The 22506-nt window shown below is 32.7% G+C and overlaps 1 protein-coding gene across 1 annotated transcript; it reads left to right on the top strand.

The window, feature by feature from the left end:
• The first annotated feature begins 2766 nt into the window (after window positions 1-2766).
• Window positions 2767-20718, top strand: LOC133196210 (nicotinamidase-like). The gene is made up of 8 exons (XM_061332124.1): window positions 2767-2916; window positions 6972-7098; window positions 12017-12073; window positions 12246-12485; window positions 14657-14785; window positions 15526-15694; window positions 17527-17669; window positions 19025-20718. Exons 1-8 carry the CDS (start codon window positions 2810-2812, stop codon window positions 19136-19138), a joined length of 1086 nt encoding a protein of 361 aa, XP_061188108.1. The 5' UTR covers window positions 2767-2809; the 3' UTR covers window positions 19139-20718.
• The last annotated feature ends 1788 nt before the right edge of the window (window positions 20719-22506 follow it).

Genomic DNA, 22506 nt, shown 5'->3' with positions numbered 1-22506 from the left:
AACAATGTGGTGGCATTATTTTTCGGGAAAAAAAAATAATTTAGACATCGGACGGTATAACATGTAATTAATAATTTGTTGAACTCTTTTATTCTCTCTTTTTTGTGTGTGAGACTATAATTAATGGGTTGTCAATCCCTTTAGCAAGTAACACAACAGTTTTAAATTGGATATCCGAACCTCAGCCAGGAAGGATAACTCTTAAATTTATCATTTTATTTAAAAAGTCTCAAATTGAAGCTTGAAATTGGGATCTTTTCGTCAATTTTCATTTTATGTATCTCAATAGGATTCAAGGTTTTTTTGAAGTCTTAGAAACGGTCTTGTGAAATGTTGACATTTGTACCCCATAAAACAAATTGAATTTCCCTTAATCTATCATTAGATACCAATGCTTATTTGCATGACATGAAATTACACATGATATATGAATGATAGCGCAATCTTTTTACACAATGTATTATATATAACAATTGAAGTAAATAGAAGAACTAAAATACTACATAAGCATAAAAAGATGCAATTTTCTCCAAATACCTGGATACCTATACTTTTTGTTATCCTAAAATATATTTGTTGATCAATTTTCAATTAAAAAAATGAATAGCTGGTGTTTTTACTCGCATTTCCTGAAAATATATTTGAGATTTGATAATTTTCCCTATATGATATGATTAACTATAATGATGAACTTTGAAGAAATACCATGGGTAAATTCATGTCACTCTCACAGGCACTTGGGGTCTGGACCCCCCCCCCCTTTTCCATTTTTTTTTAAATATAGAGTCGATTCACCTTTTTCCTATTTTTGTATTCTAATATGCACTATATGTTATCAATAATGTAACTCTTTTGTCTCTATATGCTGTTTTTAAATATACCGTTTTCGACTGATACATAAAAAGAGAGAAGGCTTGCAACTCTTTTCTCATCGTCTGCCTCACCTCGCTTAAACTTCGCCTGATTATTTATCGAAAGAATAAGAAAACATGGAATATGCATACATCAATAAATTCGTTATACATTCTTCTTTCTTTTCATATTTCCATTTAATTTTTATGTGCCCCCGATTTGTAAATATTTCGATTAAATCATCCGCATCTAGGGTAAATTTTGTTGATGTGCACCAGCTGGGACGGAAGTGCAATAACGGTAACTCTAACTTTATAAATGTTCTGCATTAAAAAAAATTCCAGGCTTTGTAATAACAATATTGTGGAATTTGGTTGTCTAGGTCGTCTATTTAAAGTATAATCTTCATCCATTAAAATTTGCTAGTTAAAGTTATCTTGTTATTCACAGAACTTACCGTTACATGTTATATGAAGAGAAAATTCGGGATGTATTCCTTCTCGCATTTAATGTTCCGAATTACATTACATGTAATGATGATACCCGAAAATACCGGGCACTTCCGTCCCAGCTGGTGCACATCAACAAAATTTACCCTAGATGCGGATGATTTAATCGAAATATTTACAAATCGGGGGCACATAAAAATTAAATGGAAATATGAAAAGAAAGAAGAATGTATAACGAATTTATTGATGTATGCATATTCCATGTTTTCTTATTCTTTCGATAAATAATCAGGCGAAGTTTAAGCGAGGTGAGGCAGACGATGAGAAAAGAGTTGCAAGCCTTCTCTCTTTTTATGTATCAGTCGAAAACGGTATATTTAAAAACAGCATATAGAGACAAAAGAGTTACATTATTGATAACATATAGTGCATATTAGAATACAAAAATAGGAAAAAGGTGAATCGACTCTATATTTAAAAAAAAATGGAAAAGGGGGGGGGGTCCAGACCCCAAGTGCCTGTGGTCACTCTATGAAATCAGAGACATTTTTGTGAGCATTTTCAATTACCTAAAAGCTGATTTTCAGAACCTGAGGGTCGGACTACCTTAATCCAAGGCACCATTATAATGTATTTATAGCAGGAATTTACACTAAAATGACATTAATTCGTCCGATCAAATATTTTAATTTGTCCGAACGAATTTCTAATTTGTCCGAACAAATATCTAAATTGTACGAACAAACATCTAATTCGTAAATTCGCCCGAACAAATAAATATTTTTTTCTGGCCCTCCAACGACGCCGCACCAAATGAGATGAACTAAGATCAGAAGCTATTGTAGGAAAAAAAAATCCGTATTTAAATAAGTACAACTATTAAGTGTCTAAAACTTTTCTGGGGTTTGTTATTTTGAAGAAAAAAAAAAGTTAGCTTTTAAGTAAAAAAAAAAAAAAAAGGTTGTGAATTCATTCTTCGTGTATCCCATCTGTTAATCTACTTATGATCTGTTTTAATGTATGTGCTATTTATCATGTACACGTACAGAAGCATCATACCTTTTTCTGTTTGTATGTGCTATTTATCATGTTTCATGTGTAGAGGATAGTCATACCTCAGCAATTTTCTGTGTATTAATATTATAAATATTAAGCAAATAAAGAACATAAACTGACATGATTCTGAATTCATTTTTTCTTGGTCAGTGCGCCACCCAATGCACACAGTGCCCAGCGTTTATCGGTGATATTTGAGTGTGTCCAATTTTAGGTAATTGAAATGTGCACACCTGAATATTTTTAAAACCTTCTTATACCAAAGTTTTAAGCAACAATTGGCTGTTCTCAAATCGTTTAAGAGGATTAAGTTTGTATATACGTAATGTTCAGAACTTTGTGCCAGTCCAATTTTATCCGATTGTGTATTGTTAAATGCTATTAGACAGAGTTCAGAGCACATTGATGTTAATGTAAACATTCACTTTCGAGCTAACTGTTGTGAAAGGCAGATGGATTCCCCGGACAGGGATAACTTCTTTGATAAATTTGTTGACAGAAGAAAGATTTTTGATAAACAAGATTGCATTCAATGCTTTCAACGTTACGACATTGACAGGTGAGTAAAAGTTTTATTTTTGCGATAAAAATCAAAAATATTGAGTTCTGCTGTAATTTCCTTTGATCAGTTGATGTGGGCTATATCTCATTGTCTGCCCACTTCTTTATTCTGCTGCAGTCAAGGTGTTAATTAAGTTGGCAGAGAGCTATTTACAGTATCTTATAGAAATATTTATAAAACACTTTTAAATTGGGGTTCCTTATATTGTTTATAACAGAAAAAGACTCGATCAGTTCAAAATTATTATTTATCATTTTAGAAGGTTGTGATGTACAGGTTAAATCTATTATTATATGATCTGGTAATTTTATAATATTTTTTTTTTAAAATACAAATTTTTTAACTGTTAATTGTATTTAGCTATTTAATTAATTAATTATCAGAAATGTTATTCAAAGACGGTATATATTGCTCAAATTAAAAACAAAAACAAAAAAAACTGTCAATTAAAACTAGAGTTAAAAAAAATATTATTGCAAAATGTTTACTCCAGACAAAATAAATATACATATGTACCTTTTTATATTTATTTTTATAGGATTTTTATTTTCCAATAGCCTACGAAATTAAAAAGTTCAACCAAGTGAAAATTTACCATCCTTCAGTAATTTTATTGAAAGGTATTTGGTGAATTGAATTGTTGTGTCTGACACTTTAGTCAAATAACCTGGTCAGTCATTTTTTGAACTATCAAATAAATCTATCTAGCTCACAGAGTCAGAAGTGAAGGCACATTTTCCCAGTCCCTCAGAACAATGAAGCACCATTTCTAAGGATATAAACATAGTCTAAACTTTTAAGCAGTTGAAAATATGTATATACACTTATTATCAAGCATTAGGAATATTATTGTTCACACTTCAGGAAGATGTAAGCTGAATTTTGGGGATATTTTCCATTTGTATCTCCTTTAAAATCTTAAAAAATATCATATACTATGCAAGTTATTATGATAGATAAGGAAGTAAAAATTATTTCATGATTATATTTCCTGCAGATAGACTACATAAATATGGGTATGATCAGTTTTCTCATTGCCACATATTTGCCTCCTTTTTATCAAATATTTAAAAAAAATATGGATATCTTCTCTTTGAGATTTCAGGTTTACTTGATATATAAAATCAGTTTTAAAAGAAGGTTGCACTTGTTATGTCTAACTTAATAGCAATTACTCTGGTGGGGTCAAAGTCTGTATTTTGTACTGTCATATTATGCAGTTGTGTTAAGATCATTATAAAAACTGAAAACACACAAAAGACTTTTTTTTGTTGGAGGTGTTGGTTGGGGGTGGGATGTTGAATTGACAGATGTAACCAATAGAGGCAAATGCAAAGTTGACAGAATAGTTACCATGGTATCTGGGTTGGCAATCTAATTCCATATCTTGTGGAGCTGTGTAATATTATGTACAATATAAATTGCTATTTTTTTTAAGTCAATTCCATATATTTACATTTACTGTGTTTTTCTACTTAAGCAACTATGAAATTGATTTGAATGCCATTTTCGTGTATACACGGAGAAACTTGTGCTAAACTGACATCACTTTGAGGCTGGCGCGCTTCATGAAATATGCCTACGTGACAAGTCTGTTTGATTTACACACCAATAACTTACACAAAACTTGAAAACATTCCTTAATTAGCTACCCAGAGAGACAAAATGATCTGAGTCTGAAGGCTCTGCTTTAAGGGTTGCTATATCATCTTATTGGCCCTAAGAGAACAATATTGTTTATTGACATGATTCAATGATACAAACTTTTTAAAGAAAATTTTACCATCTTTCTTGGTTGTTTACCCAGTTTGAGCCCTTGTCAAATGCAGTTAGAGGGGGGCAGAAAAAAATGCAATGTAACATTCACTTGAAAGATTCAATTGCAGGTGAATACGACTTTTTATGACTGCTAGAATGTTGAATTTTAACCAATCAGAGAGTCAGGAATGATTCAATTATGTAATAAACCCACTTTTCAATGATAAATTGAATGTAAATGTACACCATTTTTAAGTATTTTTCAAGTTTGCAGTTACCAGTATATTTACATAACCTGTATTTGGGGAAATTCTGTGAAAGGTATTAAATACATTTCCTCACAATATGAATGATGTAATTTAGACATTTTTTTTTCATTACCCATTATAGTTTCTGAAGAACAAAATGTATCTTGAAATGTTTATGTAAGATATATTATAGAATATCTTTATTAACTGACATGGACATAGGAACCACCCCCACCCCCACCCCCAAGAATAAAGAATATTTATACTGTTAACAATTGGTATTTGGTATGATACAAGTGCACTACTAAATTCCAACGTTTTTAAAATCAGGGGATTGCGTACAACCTCTGAATGTGCCAATCTGATTAAGGATTAAAGGATTATTAAAGTAAACCTGCCGAGTAAGGAGCTCAGGTGTTGCACTTTATGGGAGCTTAACTGTAGACTGGTTAACCATTTTTTGCCAAAGTAACCTCTAATATTCTGCTCAATTTTAAGCCTTTTATAAGAGTGGGTTTTATGTTTTGGTATAAATATCAGCAGTAATAACACATTATTAAAAAAAGATAAATGATCATACATGGTTATACTTGGTACATGTATAAATAATTAAAACTGTATAATTTAAAGCAAACATGAATTTTGTAGAAATACACTTTTATAGCCAATTACAGAATTATCCTGTACCATGCTCTTGATGTCTACAAAATTAAACTAATTAGAGAAAATGAGAGAGAGAGAGAGAGAGAGAGAGAGAGATTAATTTGTCAAACCTACTCTATTTTAATTTTGTAAATTGGAGATAATTTTTTCAGGGACCTATATACTAACAGGATAGGCAACTCTCGCAAGTCTCGCGATATCTCATAAGTTGCGGGATTTCGTAAGTCAATTTTAATTAAATATATCTCTTTTGCTATCAAATATTTCAGAATAAAACCTTAATTTACCTATCAATAAATTATTCAAGATTTGTTATTAGCACTGTTTTTACTCCTTATCTTAGAAGTAATTACGTTTATTTAAAAATCAGTGATCGGTCGTATTTCCGAGAAATCGCCGATTTTGGTGGTTGTTTACTTAATATCTAACTTATTTTATAATATGTGCTTTAAAATTTATGAAATATCCATTCTGATACACAAAAAGAACAGATTACATTAATCAGAAAACAAGCTTTTTACTGGGAAAAAACGTAGTTTGAAAAACTTGCAGTGTTGTGTGTGCCGTTTTGGGTAAATAAACATGGCGCTAAAGGAGTTGCCTATCCTGTTAGTATATCTAGGTCCCTGTTTTTATGTGCTTCTTTTAATGTTTATGTCCTTGTCATATAGATCTTTGTATATGTATCCATAGTATTATTTATGATTATTACACTTTAATGTTAATTACTAAAATCTGATTGGTTTAGACGCATGTTACCCTAATGTTACCCTCAGCGTTAGCAACACACTTGACAACGGGTAACATTACGAAAATGTCACATGCGTTCAAATCATGCGCGTACGGTTCACTGTAGAATTCTCAAAACGTCGGTTGTGCATTTGAAAGAAGCCGAATAAACAACGTCAATAAAAGCTTGCGTCCGATATAACTTACTTGAAAACAACAAACGACAGACGAAACATCCTTGCGAATGCAAACTTTAGATGATAAAGGACTTTTTGAGTAGCAAACAAACAATAAAGAGGTTGGTAAATCTTTTCCGAAGCTTTCTTATTGAGAAAAATAGAAGCGGGGAGATTGAAAGCTTTCTAAGCGTGAACTTAACGACGATCTCCGAATTCTTTTTATGACATCCAAAATCAAGAAGACATTCAGTATAATAAAATAAATAGTGCACATTTTTTAGGGTAACCGTAAAAACTGACACCCCTCAGAAAACCATTGTCAACCTCTGCTGACGCGTCGGTTAACAATGGTTTTCCTTGGGGTGTCAATTTCAACGGTTAACCTCAAAAACGTGCACTATTTATATACTAGTCCTTGCATCCATTACTTTTCAAAATAATAACAGATTTTATGAAGAATTTTTAATCTTTACAGAGATGGCTTTCTGAATAAGAAGGAGTTTCACCAGTTACTGAATGATGTGTTCTGTGATGGCTCACAGTCCTACAAGCTCACTGAGGCACAGGAGGGGGAAATTCTTACTCTCCTAGACCAAGACCAGGTTAGTTTTAATTTTAACATTTTTGACAGGAAAACAAACGGTAAACAGGTACTCATTTAAAAAGATATATTGTGAATATTAATAAATTTAAGTTTGATCCAATGAGTGCAAAAAAAAAAAAATGGTCTCTTACATTGAATGAGTGTTCATGAAACCTGGCTGGTAAAGTCATTTATTCCTACTAGCTTGAAATTCTATGATAATTTGTCCTTACTTGTAACCTTCACCCTACATTGTCTAAAAAGAACCCAGATGCTGGTCATTAAAAATATGACTGAAATAAATGTTTCTAAATCAAAAGAAAACACCTTTAAAAGTTACATGTAATTTAATGGGAAGGAATAGCACAGGTTGAACTGTCCAGATCTACAGAATGGGATATCTCTTTACAAGTCCTCATTGGACCTCCTGCAGGGAAATTGGTCCAAATATGGAATGGTGTGACGTGTGTGCTCTGAATTAAGCTCGTCTCTGTTGATTTCTTCAGGAAAGTTCCAAAATTGGCACTGCAAATTAGCTCTCATTATCTCTTATCATTTTCTGCAAACATGGAAGAAAATATTTCTGTCATTAATTGGCTTATAAATCAATCTGCCTCTACAAACAAGAGTCATTGTGAGTATGTGTGGAGAACAGAACAAATTTGTCCACCATCTTACAAGAGAGGAAGCCATGATTATGAAATTCTTTGACTGCATGAATACATCACTGATTTCACTTTAGATGAAATTGATTTTATTTTAAAAATATTATGTCTGAAATATAGTTTCTTCCTTCTGGAAATTTCAGGATTAATTTTAGAGGTAGCTTGATTGTCAATAATATGAATAATTTATTTTCCTTTTATTTATGATGAAACTTATATTGCTCCCCATTGGTGGTATGGAAATGTCTTTTGATGTTTTGTCATAAATGTGTTGTGATGGTTTGTCAGTTTTGCACTTTTACATGTAGGTGAATCATTCATTGGTACAGGTATGTAGTCTGCCACAGTGGGAAATTGATTGCCTACGGTATAACGACAGAAATAGTGTAAACATTTGTGATAGTTGCACAGTATATTAATAGAGATATCAAGTAGGTCTTGGAAGTTCCAATCAATACATACCACCTAGAATCACAGGGCAGTTTAATTGTGTTACTGTGTGTGTCCTGAATTGTTTTCTCTTAAAGTCCAGTGTTTATAGAGTGTAATGAATTCTTTTTTTAATTGAATTGTTTTGTTAGTGTGTAATAATATCTTTAACTTTTACCACAATATTGGATTCCAATTTGTGCCCAAACACATTGAAGAGAGAGATCATTACTATTGCTGTTTAAATGCTAATCAATAATTGTATGTGCATTGTGCAGCCATCCCCTTCAGAGAACTGTGTTACTAATTTTATGATAAAACAACCTGCTGTGCAATTTTGAAGTGTAACCACACAAAATTTCTCAATTTTTAACAAAAACAGTGAAATATATTACATAAGTATTCTTTTAAAAATCTAAATGACTGTTCCCTCAGGTCAAGAAACAACTTCTAGCACATTTCCAAGCACATTTCCAAGTATATACAGTCGTGCCTAGTTAATCTGGACACTTGTGTGCCAATGCAAATTGTCCAGATAAGTGAAGCAATCCCGATTACTGAAACAAATTTGGTGTGTATATATATATATATATATATATATATATATATATATATATATATATATATATATATATACCGGTATATATATTTATAAACTGTTCCCCACAAAGTTCGTCCAGAAGTTGAAGTGTCCAGATTATTAGTTTCCAGATTAATGAGGCTTCACTGTAATTGTGTAATTGTTGATATTTTATTGTGGTATTTAGCAGACTTAAATGAAAAAGCCATCTTTTCACATTTTTGGTGAAGGTACTACATTATAATTCATAATTCTATGTCATCATTCATCTTCTCATTCATCCGACAGACATTGCATATGCTCTGTATAGACTAGGATAATCAGATAATGAAAGTACATGTGCTTCTGTACCCAGGCAGTGACTTCTGTTGGTTGTTATGGATTGTGGATCATTTATCTGACTTGCTTCTCAAGTCTTTGTTAAGTCTCGTTGATCTGGATTTACCCAAATTTAGACCAAGAATTTATAAAAATTTATTAATTAATGTGCACTTATAGAATTGGTTCAAATATTCACTCATTCCTTGAACTTTAAACAATGTTAATCTTTGATACAAGAACATGGGGAAAAAAGTTCAGTGATATTTGTAAGTGCATGGTTAAAGTACATCATTATTTAGTAATTATTACCAGCTAATCTCAAATTTACATACATTGGATGCTATAAATGGAGAAATAAGCACATGTACAATAAAACACCAATATTTACATTTGCCAATGTCTTTCCTTATAGCTATATGACAATTCAATTAAATTGACATTTAGTTTAGGTTGCTCATCTTTCTTGCTTATGGAAAGCAAACCGCATGAGACATTTAGAAATCTAGACTGTGACATCACCTGTATATGTTGCATTTCCATAACAAAGTCAGTCAAAGTGCCTTTTTTGTAACTTGAAGAATAGAATAAAAATATAAATGTTAGAAACAAAATATCATTTGTTAGAGTTTCATATGGATATGACATGAAGTTGGTATGTGATCAAATCTACAATAATGCCCTTTGGGCATTATAGGATTTGATCATGTGACCAACTTCATGTCATATCCCAATGAAACTCTAAAAATGTTATCATATCTCTTAATTAAAACAAAGTCACAGGGAATTTTGCTTCCTTATAACCAAGCTTCTTTATATCTGTATAAGGAACGTAGTGCAAAGTCTTCTACAGAATTCATTAAGATTTCTTTATAAGGCCACATAAATTTAAAATTTAGATTCTCATCCTAATTTGTTAAAAAAATGGGGCGGGTGGGCAGACTCTAAAAATGTTATCATATCTCTTAATTAAAACAAAGTCACAGGGAATTTTGCTTCCTTATAACCAAGCTTCTTTATATCTGTATAAGGAACGTAGTGCAAAGTCTTCTACAGAATTCATTAAGATTTCTTTATAAGGCCACATAAATTTAAAATTTAGATTCTCATCCTAATTTGTTAAAAAAATGGGGCGGGTGGGCAGATTTTATTTTTTATTTTTTTTTATAATTGAAAGTATCAACAAAACATTCGTATTCATAAGTTTTACATTATGTTAATGCCAATATGAATAGATTTTATTGTTTTCATATTCTTTTAAATATCTAGAGAAGATTCTTGTTATAGAAAATTAAAATATTTACTGGTATAGTTTTATTGACAAATTATCAAGTATACAGATACGGCACATGCCAAACAAAATGAGGTGCTGATCGTAATAAATTGCATATGCATGTTTTCTCATCGTCCTTTCCCCAAATACCTTACAGTTTTACCAACAACTCCTTCTGTTCTGTGTGATATATCACAGATTTCCACTGTCCTCATACATTCAATCGTTCTAGAGACTTGACATGTTTGACATTAAAATATATATCATATTTGCAAAACAGGATTGTGTAAATCTGTAAAATATTCTACTGAAAAGCCTAGGCCTGAACAGTTTTAAGATTTAACATTTCCTTAGCACTATTATTCTCTAAAGTCTTTGGACGATGTTTTATTTTTTTTAATGCAAATTCACATACAACTGGAGATCGTTATTTAAAACTTGACCACGTGTCATTTTCTTCGTCTGTTTTTACTTGGTTAAAATCTCTTTAAAAACTTGCTCATGCCAGTGATGGTATCTAGATATATTTATGTTATTTTTGCTTTTCTGCCTTCTCTATACTGACAAATTATCTTTTCCTGACATATTTAAACTGCTTTTATTGCCGATTTTTCTCCATTCTTCACAGGTTTTTTTTTGCTATAAATAGCGCCACGCGAATTTTAATACAGACGGGAGGTAACTCTTAAATTTTGACCCAGATAAAATACATGAAAATAATACGTTTGACACCCAAAAAGCAAAATAAAAAACAACGGGGCGGGGCACTTTGAGAGGGGCGGGCGGGGATGAGAATCTAAAGATTAATTTTACCTGGCCTAACCGAGATTTTCTTATTAGTGAGTTCTTTATACCTGAGCTTTACTGTATAACAAATCCAGCTTCTGAGGACCCTTATTATAAGTTCCTTATTAGCAAGGAAGTACATGTATGCAGGTTTTTCCATGGTTATAAGTTCATTTATTAGGACTTTTCATGAGAATTTTGAGAGTTTACACAAGTAGTTGTACATGTATTGCCTTAAAGACCAATGTAAATATAGAAACCAAGCATGGAAGACATTGACTCATCTGATTAGAAGCAAGCACATTCTATGAGTAGACTTTCCCAATGGGAAAGAATTTAAATGGAGAAATTAAGAATAAGGCTTTGTTATGATTAAGGATTTCTCAAGACTATTTTTTTTTGGCCACAAAGTACTGCACTTGTACATAAATTGACATGTTCAAAATTTAGTGCAATCACTAGGTATTGAGTGGTTGGTGTAATCATGAATTAGTGTTACACACATCCGTGCCATGTATTGTATTTATTTATGATTTATTTACGTAATTCATGAATTAGCGCATTGCTGTCCTCGCCAAAGTCGCTAAAATATAAAGCCTGCTTATTTTAGTACACATACAGTATATAAGGAATAATGTGTATTGCGCTTTCTTAAATTATATATTTATCTAAATAATGAATTTTTATGTACTTTGATGTAAACAGTAGTAAGGCTTTTCATATGTAATGCATGTCCCACAGGTTTTGGCTTTTAAGCTAGAATTCCTTACATAAACTAAGTTCTGTAATAAGTTTCTTTAACTGAACTTCATCTAGTGCATTTGAGTTATAATTTGATGAGGATTGTGCTTTGCTTTATTTGAAAAATATTTTCACCCAATTACAGGATGGAAAAATCAGTAAAGCTGAGTTTCTTGGAAACTGCTACTACTGGCTCAAACAGGTAGGTATCAGTATGATATTTGTATCTGGCATGAAAGTCTTTTAAATGAAAAAAATTCTATTTGCTAAGGAGGTTATATGTATTTCAGATTTTTGTACTACAGAGTTCGAGGTAAGGAAATATCTGTCATTGTCCAATATTAATGATTCTCACTGGTGTCTGTTTTCCATAGATTTTACAGCCCAACTCTGCTCTGATTGTGGTTGATGTACAGAATGATTTCCTGGATGGAAACCTCGCACTTCGTAACTGTCCCGCAGGTCAGGATGGGTTAGGGGTCATTCCTGCCATTAACTCTCTCCTTGAGACAGTGAACTTTGACCTTGTAGTGTATACCAGAGATTGGCACCCTGCAGACCACATATCATTTGCAGAAAACAAGCACATTAGACCTTTCCATTCTTCAAGCCAAGTAAGTTAGGAACTTTAATATCTGTAAATTTGGAGGTGTTAATGATGGACAATCAAATTGTCTGCATAGCATTTAATTATTTTCAATTTGTATGTAAATGTTTGGACATGATATACTGGTAACAGACATGTTTAACTACAAAGTTATGTCAAGCATCTGTGAAAATCATTTTATCTGCATGCCAACTATGTGGCCTATGATGAAATAAATTTAATAGTCAAATAGGTACTGGCTCCCCAGAGATAGAGCATTTTAAGCTAATGCTGCTAATCTAAGTCCCATCATAGAAGAATAAGTATTTTGAATTTATGGTAGAAGTTTCATGATTATGTCACAGGGAGAGTGAGAGAATCCCAAACAGATGAATATTTTGTAGTACTGTTTTTCTCACCTCTTAGCCAAAATTAAGCCTCAAATGAGCCATTAATTATGATGGAATATAAAAAGAAAGCAAAACAAAAAAACAAAAAAACAAAAAACAAAAAAAAAACCCATTCAACTGGATTCAACCAATATTGCCACAAAATGTCCAAATATATGGATATATCCTGGAATATTCATAATTGCTGACTTGGCATATGTTTTAGGCTTCAAAGATTTGGGAGAAAGACACTGTATTTAGCTCATTCATTCCTAGCTTGACACAAGTGACTTACACTTAAACTTCTTATATATTGATGCTTTTGTTTATGCAATGTTTCAAAAATGTCTTGTTTTGAGTGGGGCCTCTTTTTTGGGGGTGGATGGGTGGGGGTGGGGGTGGGTGGGATTAGTATGTTTTGCTTAGAAAGCTCTAGTTCTTACAACTAGCACCTTTACAAGCAGTTAAATTGACATGCAAACATTATTACTGGTACATATCTGTACTTCAAAATTGCTGAAATCAAGACCTTAAGCTTAGATTACAAATTCATTCTAGTTTGGACTTCACTCATTGACATGTTTATACTCTAGTCAAACTGAATTATAAGACTTAGACATATGCTTTAAATTTTGCATAAGGAGCCAATGTTAGCATAGGGAAATATAGGTAAAGGTCATGAATTTTAGTCCACAAAGTTTCTATCATCAAGAGTTTATATTATTGTACGGTAACTTGGTCTGACGAGCTGTATCATGTTGACATGTATGGATCATTAGACCAAAGAGAATCGAAATGTCTCATTTGATCTGATGATCTGATGATCAGCAGCTGCCTAGATGTGATATGGCTCTTCAGATCAAGCTACAGTTGTAACGATAGATTTATATTATATACCGCTCAATTATTAGCTTTTATATGATAAAAGAACACTTTGGGATCAATTATTGAATTTTTATCAGTTAAACAAACACTTTATTGAAGATCTTTTCTACAACATCATGTGTACTGAGTATTATGTCATCAGTTTCACAGAGGGTTGATATGCATTCAATAAACCTTAGTGTGGTACGTGACCTGGAAAGTGGGATCACACCGTCCCACCATGATTGCTTGAAATCAACAGTAAAATTGAGTGATACACAGTTGGGTATATACGGAAGTTGGTATGTGCAAGATAGAAAAATATTTTATCTGGCAGCCGCCTCATGAATAACTGTCAGCCGCCAGATAATTAAATGGCAGTTGGCAGAAACTTATCCCGCTGCCACATAGATAACTGGCGACCAGCATATAATTTCTGTCGGCTGCCAGAAACTTATCTGGCAGCCACCTGAAAATTATATGGTGGGCGCCAAATAATTATTTGGCAGACACAAGAAATTATATGGCAGCTGCCGGATAGTTATCTGGTAGCCACCAGTTATTTTTGTGGCGGCCATAATAGATCTATTTATTTGGTGGCCACCAGAATAATTATTTGGCAGCTGCCAGATAAGTTTCTTGGGGGCTACCAGTCATTTATGTGGTGGTTGGCAGAAACTTATCTGATGGCTGCCAGATAAAATTTTTTTTCTACCTGGCATCTTATAGGTATATTATAAAGGATTATGTATGGTTCAGTGTTTGTTGGCAACACCAGAAAATACAGAGTATTGGCGAAAATGTTCTACAAAGGGTAAAATCCACATTCATTAAAGAGTGTGTCCCATGTGAGCTCTTTGCTCCACACACATCTTGTGTTCTATATTTATAGGCAATACAACTAAATTATTTGAAAGTTTTTCATGGAACTATAATATGTTTTCAGATTTCTCAGAAAGAAGCCAAGGTTCATGACACAGTGATATTTGAGGGATCCTCCATTACTGAGCAGAAACTATGGCCCACTCATTGTGTTCAGGGAAGCTGGGGAGCTGAACTGCACACAGATCTCAAGGTTTATTAAATATAAGGAAATTTTAATGACTGATTTGTCAGCTAAAATTGATATTTAAAACATGGCTTACTTCACAAATATATGACAAGGTTTATATTTAGATGCTATTTCTGTGGAGAAAAATTACAGTCAAATCTGTTTTAATGACCACCTGTATATAGCCTCCTCCTGAGAATTTTTTTTTTATTTTTAATTATATTTTACCTGCATTCAGTGGCTTCCTGTCTAATGCTACAAGCAATCATCATTTTCCATCCTAAATGTAGTTTAAGATCCTGAATTAGCGAGTTTTGGCTCCACTTTCATAAATAGAAGTAATAAATTGCTTAGTATTATCCTTCCCCCCACTTGGAGGAAGAAGTATGCAAACACTTACTCGTTAATATGATATTTCACAGCGATTAAAGAATTTCTTTTGGCAAGTCACTTAATACAGGTTTGACTGTATCAGGTTGCCACAATTTTCTATTGCAATGATGTTGCTACAGACTGAATTGCTCTTTGATGGTTTAAAGGAGATGTTTTTATAGCTTGAAAATATTGGAGAATGAGATAAAATGTTCTCTATTAATTAGAATAGTGAATTCTTGAAAATTCAGTTGTGTGTTAGTATATATAATAAGTCAGATAATTTTTAAGTGGTATATCATTCATAAAGTGGAAATTCTAGCATGCATATGTTTTGTTTTCTATTGTATGATATTGATAATTGTAAACTGTATTGCGGTAATTCTTCATAGGTCCCAGATGACAGCATCTTTGTGGATAAAGGAAAGAATCCTGATGTGGACAGCTACTCGGCATTCTGGGATAACAACAAACAATCACAGACAGAACTGGTCCAGATCTTATCTAAACGTAACATCACTGATGTCTATGTCTGCGGAGTGGCCTATGATGTCTGTGTAGGTAGGTAAACTGATGTCTTTCTCTGTGGTGTGGTAGGTATATATACTGATGTCTATGTCTGCAAAGTGGCCTATGATATCTGTGTAGATACTGATATCTATGGCCAATGATGTTTGTGTAGGTCTGTAAACTGATGTCTATGTGTGTGTTTTGGCGCATGATGTCTATGTCTGTGGGCAGGGGCTGACAAATCCCATTGCACGACGGCCGGGGCTAATGAATTTTAGGAGAGAGCAAATGAAATTTTATCAATCACTTGCCCGTGGACAAGTGACTTAAAAAAATGAAATAAATATTTTAGTCATAGACTGATTTAATTTTGGGCACAATGGATTGCATGTTCTACTCAGTTTTTTTTTCTATTTTTTTTAATATATTAATACAGTATTAGTTTATGGTTGGGCAAGCAAAAATTCAGGTAGGGCAAATGAATTTTCACCATACAATTGCCCTTGGACAAGTGCCTAAAAAAATCTATTTGTCAGCCCCTAGCTGTGTGGGGGTGGCCTTTGATGTCTGTGTAGGTAGTTATGCTGAAATCTATGTCTTTGGTGTGACCTATGATATCTGCTTACTGGTAGGTAGGTATAAGATGCTGATGTCTCTGTCTGTAGTGTGGCCTATGATGTCTGTGTAAGTGGGTAATCTAATGTCTATATCTGTTGAGTGACCTTTGATGTCTGTGTAGGAAGGTATACTGAAGTCTATGTCTGTGGGGGTGACCTTTGCCAGGCTGTAACTAGGCTCAAATTTTTAGTGAGGCAAGAGATCTAGGAGGCACCCGAGTCCCAAGCAGATCCAGATTATTCTCGAAGGGAGGGGAACGTTCCCTAAACCTGGGTTTTTTTAGCGAATTAAAGACTTGATCTTTGAAAGTTTCACGTTTTTTTATTACATGCATTCTAAAGTATAATGAAGCACCTGGTGAAATGGTCAATTTACGGAAATTAAAACATAAGTTGAAAGTATAAATTTAGTATAGAGACACACATAATTAATTAAAGTTAAAAGTAAAAATTTTGAATTCTTCAGAAAAATCTAAAATTTTAGTGAGGCATTTGCCTCACTTGCCTCAATGGTAGTTACGACCTTGCTTTGATATCTGTGTAGGTAGTTATACTGAAGTCTATGTCTGTGGGGGTGACCTGTGATGTTTGTGTAGGTAGGTATAAGATGCTCTCTGTCGGGGGGGGGGGGGGGGGGGGGGAGGGGGGCTTGTGATATCTGTGTAAGTAGATAAACTGATGTCTATATATGTTGGATGACCTTTGATATCTGTGTAAGTAGTTAAACTGATGTCTATGTCTGTGGGGGTGACCTTTGATGTCTGTGTAGGTAGTTATACTGACTTCTATGTTTGTGGGGGTGATCTTTGATGTTTGTGAAGGTAGTTTACTGAAAATGACTATTGCTCATCGAAATGATTGAACCAAAGGCATTTTATAGATTTATGTAAATATTTTCAAGTAGAAGTTGCATGGTACATTTCAATAAAGAAAACTTCTGTTTTGGATTAAGTGTTCCTTTAGATTCTGTAAACTTTTGGACATTCATTTCTCTTATTTTGAAAAATAGAACAACACCTTAATTTTATCCTACAACCAATGATTTCGTTATGTCAAACAACAACATATATTCTAAAAAAAGAAATTCTTGATAACAGGTTCTATGAATTCGGATTGTAAAAGATGTGTTGGGACAGTTTGAGACATATATTGCTTCAGCAAAATACTCTCAGACATTATGTGGAAAGAGACTTTGTCTCCTTTATACTTGACATTGTTTAAGGTAATCTTTTATATATATGTTTATTGGGGGTGTCTTTTGTTCAGGTTTTACAGGGTTAGATGCAGTGGACCATGGATTTAGGGTGATTGCTCTGGATGATGCTTGTCGCGGTGTGGATGTGCAGCACATAGAAGACATGAAGAAATCACTCCAAGACAAAGGAGCCATTATTATAAATACCTGCAAGGTAGGCCATTATTATAAATACCTGTAAGGTAGGCCATTATTATTAATACCATTAACTTAAGGTAATTCATTATTATGAATACTTGCAGTGCCCATCTTCAAGGTAACAACAAAAATTCAAATGTAAAATATACCTTAGTAAAAGCAAATTTAAAAAAAATGACAAGACGGATTTTCATGACCCTGGAAATGCAACTTAAATGATTGATAAAACTGTCAGCAGTACATTATAACTGTTCCAAAAGGCACTGTGATACTAACATATCTGAGATCAGGACATACTGTCTTGGGCTGATTTTACATTCTTAGGTCACCCGAGTCACTAAGGGATCTATTGATTACCAGTATATAGTGAAAGTGCTTTATTTCTCAAAATGAAATTTTCTTCTCTGCCTATTTTTATTAACCAGACATACAAAGTGCATGGTTATGATCAGCAAAACTGCCTCTTCCAAAATTGTGAATATCTTGACCCTGGGTAAGGGGCTCTGGTATTAGGGTAGGGCTATATTGAATCTATAGTTAAAATGGATTGTTCCTTTAAAAATCTTCTTCTCTGCTCCTGGGCATGTAGGAGACAAAGTATATAAAGTTGTAATAAGCAAGGGTGTTTTTACCAGATTTTGTTGTTGTTTTTTTTATTGAAGTTATTCCCTATGCTATTCGCCTATATGATAGTTAATCACTGTACTAAATAATGTAACTTAAAAGGTCTATTGAAAAACAAAATTTATTATATTTAATACAAAAAGTACATTCATAGTTTTTAATGGTCAAGTAGGATTTTAAATAATAGATAAATGAAAATGGGACAAAAATATTGTATCTTTGTACATTAAATAATCTTCAAACAATAAGAGAGGCCAATGTGAGGGGGAATGAAATGTGTTAACTAATAGTGCTCTAGACCTATTTTGTTTAGTCCGCATGAAGATAGTGACAAATTTGGAGGGGAGGGATACAGAAGTACTAGATTAATATTTTGCTGACCCCTGATAATCCTATTTTTCTTGCTTTTAGGCAACATAGCTTCATTTATCAGCTTATTTTGTTTTAGTCTATGGATTGTTACATTACACACAGGTGACCGTTAAGGTCCTTGGGCCTTTTTTTTCTTATCTATTTGTACACAACTTTAATCTTGGACATACTTTTGTAAAATATCAGATAGAGAATACATGAGATTGCATTTATGGCCAATATAAAGCTTTACACAGGTTTAAAGTCAAAGGATCTTGTACATGTATCACTTGTTCTCTTGTAAGACGTCAAAATCTCCACTATACTTTGTTTTAGTACAATTAAATTATACTCTTTGAAAATTAATTTTTTCTTTCTTTTTTTTTGTCTTTCAAGGTGAAGGACATTGTAGAGGGATCTGACCGTCCTCCAAAGCTTGGGCTCCAGACTGCACGAAATGTGGCCCTGGCACGAACATTAGTTAATAACAATAAGGTTCTCCCAACGTAATTATCTCCCTTTCAGTTCATGTCTTCTGTTAAGAGTCTGTGTTGTTAGTAACATTCATCCTGAGCCTTGTGTACAAGTGCAATGTTGACTTTTGTCTGTGTCACTTTCTTTGTGGATCATTAATGTTTGTTTTTCTTTTGGTATTTCAGAATGTTTTGATTGCATACAGTTCAAATTAAAATAGTTGCTAATTTACTTTAGGAAGTTGGAAGTTTAAGAGATGCTAGTGAATGATGTTTCTAGTCATAAACTTTCATAATCTCTTTTAAATGAGGTTTTATTTCTGTTCATGGATATAAAGGTTTTTATAGTTACATATACCTTAATTATTTTAAAAGTCCAGCTAACATTTTTTGGTTAGTGAATTTTTGTTTATTAATTTGTACACACACACCCATATATATTACAATCTTATACTTAATAAGCATGATGGCATGTCAATTTATATTTTTAAAAATGATATATTGCCTAATTGTATTTTAAATTTTTTTTCTGACACAGTCACACTGTATTTATTTTTAAAGGGTTACATGTTCAGAGAAGTAAATGAAAGGATGATGTTAATAAATGTCAGGAAAATAGATATACCATATAACAAGGTATTTTAGTGACATTCAAATTTAGTGATTTTATCCTAAAATTGGGCATTTATTATTAGTCCCCTACCGGTGAAACTGGAGGGGACTATAGGTTTTTATCATGGTGAATAAGAATTTTTAACAATTTACAAGATAAATTTATTTATTATCTCGGACAATATTTATGAATGAATTATTAGCTAGATTTATTTTTACCATTGCCTAGACCATTTCTAATTATGCCAAAATTTGATGATCATTAATAGTTCCTGTTATATGGTATCGTATCCTTTGATATTTATTAGATTACTAGTATTCACCCACCTCAGTTATTCTAGATCTGATTTCACTTGTTTCATATCAGTTTTTTTTAATCCTCTGAATTTTGTTTTTTTATTAGATTAATACAACCTCCTCTTATATTAGGATTCACATTAACTAAATATAATTGATCTGATAGTAAGAATACTCAAGGTATTGTGAGTGATTTCATACTTTATGTTTCATTGTTTTTATATTATGCATATGTACATAGTCAATATGGGTATTGAATTCTTGTATACATAATTTCAGCGCATTTTCACAACAGTTTTGGTATTATATTGCACGGATCACTACAGTTTTGGTATTATATTGCACAGATCACTACCAGAAGGTGCATTTCGCACCTGCTTCACATTCGCTCTTGTTATTGACTCCAAAGTACAGATAATGCAGAGAAATGTTGAATATTTACATGAAATTGTATAAGACAATGGAATAGGCATGTAATTCAAGTGGTGAACAGTTATATGTAGATTATTGCTGTTTTTTCTTGAAAGTTTGCATACTAGTATGAGATTTTTAATCCATACCAGCTTATATTGTAAAGCTGCATTAATTACCCTGGAAATTAAAGTACAGTGAACTAAAAAAACATACAAAATTTAATGCTTACTACATATAGTCAGTAATTTTATTACCTCAAACTGAAAATGTGAGTTCCTTTAGTATTCCTGATATACATGTATAAATACTATATGAAAAACTCATGTATAATTTTATTTTTTGAAAATAAATTTTTTTGTTATTTTTAAAGTATTGTATATTGCATTTAGCACAGGTGTAGCCACATTTTCAGTGTACTTAGTGAACGGTTCACATTGTTGTTTGTCTCTGACAAACTGTGATGAAGGTATACATATTTTATTTTTTAAAAATCAAATTGATTTGTGATTTACATATACAGATACATTATGTAAATGTATTTTATTTATTGGTTGTTTCAGATAAATGCTATGTGCTCTCTAATGAGTCTGAATTAAATGTTTATTTACTGTTGTCTGAACCTTGTCTTTTTTTATTCTTTTTTTTCTTCCTTTGTATGCATTCTCCCGTGGCTAGGAATTCTCATTGCTTTAAAGTTTTGTTAGTGTATAAAGGGCAATAACTCTTCCACAATTACTATGATGAAATCCAGCTGTTGAAGATTTATGTTTGTCGTGAAATTAATCATGAAACTGTTCTTTAACTAGGGGGAATGTATTTGAGCAATTTGATTTCTCAATTGAAGTACAGTGTCTGAAGCATCACTAATTCATACATGTACTGATATACTGTCCTCTTGGTATAATGTTGTCAAATCATCAGATTTTTAGTGACCAGTTAACTACATGTACTTATTTTTCTGAATTCTGATCAAGTACCTGGTTACTCAGATGATTTTTCTTTTAAATTCTCTTAACAACCTTGACCACAGCATACATGTACATATATGCATATTTTTCTAAGAAACAAACATTACTATCTTATCTCCTGTAACATGTTTCAGTTATGATGCCAGACTTATTTGCGTATAAAAACAAACATACAATGTATTGCATCAACATTTTACTAATAGTATAATCAGGGTACAAAATAGGATAAACATGTTACGAAATACGAAATTTATTTACTGCATTCTTCCTTTTCCCTAGGGTACTGACAATTTGTTTTTTGTTTAAAAATGTTTGAAAAGTCCAAGTTTTCAATGTCCTGGGCAGCATCTTGTTTAATCCTCAGAGGAGCTGACTTTATTTGCTTGAACAGCAACTGAGGTAATTATAACTTAGGTTTTTAAAATTTGTATACCGCTTGGCAATTAAAGCCATGAACTGGATACATGTAAACTGTGAAATCAAATCCAGTCCACTGTATTTGTGAAATGTTAGATCACGTCTAACAGCAAATCAAACCAGGGACCAGTTCAGTGGTCCCTGATAGAGAAAATAATCTATTTTGTTTTATTTATCACAAATAACTACTCTAATTGATACTGATATATAATCTCCTCCCAATATAAACATTGATTGATGCTGATCTACCTTCCCCTCAACATAAACATTGATTGATACTGATCTACCTTCCCCTCAACATAAACATTTATTGATACTGATCTACCTTCCCCTCAACATAAACATTGATTGATGCTGATATACTCCCCTACCAACATACTGATATACAGTCAAACCTCGTTATCTCGAACTCGATGGGACTCGGAAAAATCTTCAAAATTTGCGAGGATTCAAGATATTGAGGGTAAGATACATAACGAATAAGTGGTTGGGACTTCCAGATCAGTTTGACATATCCATGTGTAACAGGAAAGGAGAAAATGTATGGCTGGACCGGGAATCGAACCCGGGACCCTGCATCACTAGTCAGATGCTCTACTGACTAAGCTACCCAGGCCAATATCCACGGCCCAAACCATTACATCCCTCCCTCCTTAAATTGTCTTCGCCCTCGAAGACACAACCTAAGTTCTTATTA

The sequence above is a fragment of the Saccostrea echinata genome, unplaced genomic scaffold, assembly GCF_033153115.1.
Source record: "Saccostrea echinata isolate AGI-Se365-2 ecotype Australia unplaced genomic scaffold, CSIRO_AGI_Sech_v1 ptg000030l, whole genome shotgun sequence".
NCBI classification, from domain to species: Eukaryota; Metazoa; Mollusca; class Bivalvia; order Ostreida; family Ostreidae; genus Saccostrea; species Saccostrea echinata.
This window is presented reverse-complemented; position numbering and strand designations above follow the sequence as displayed.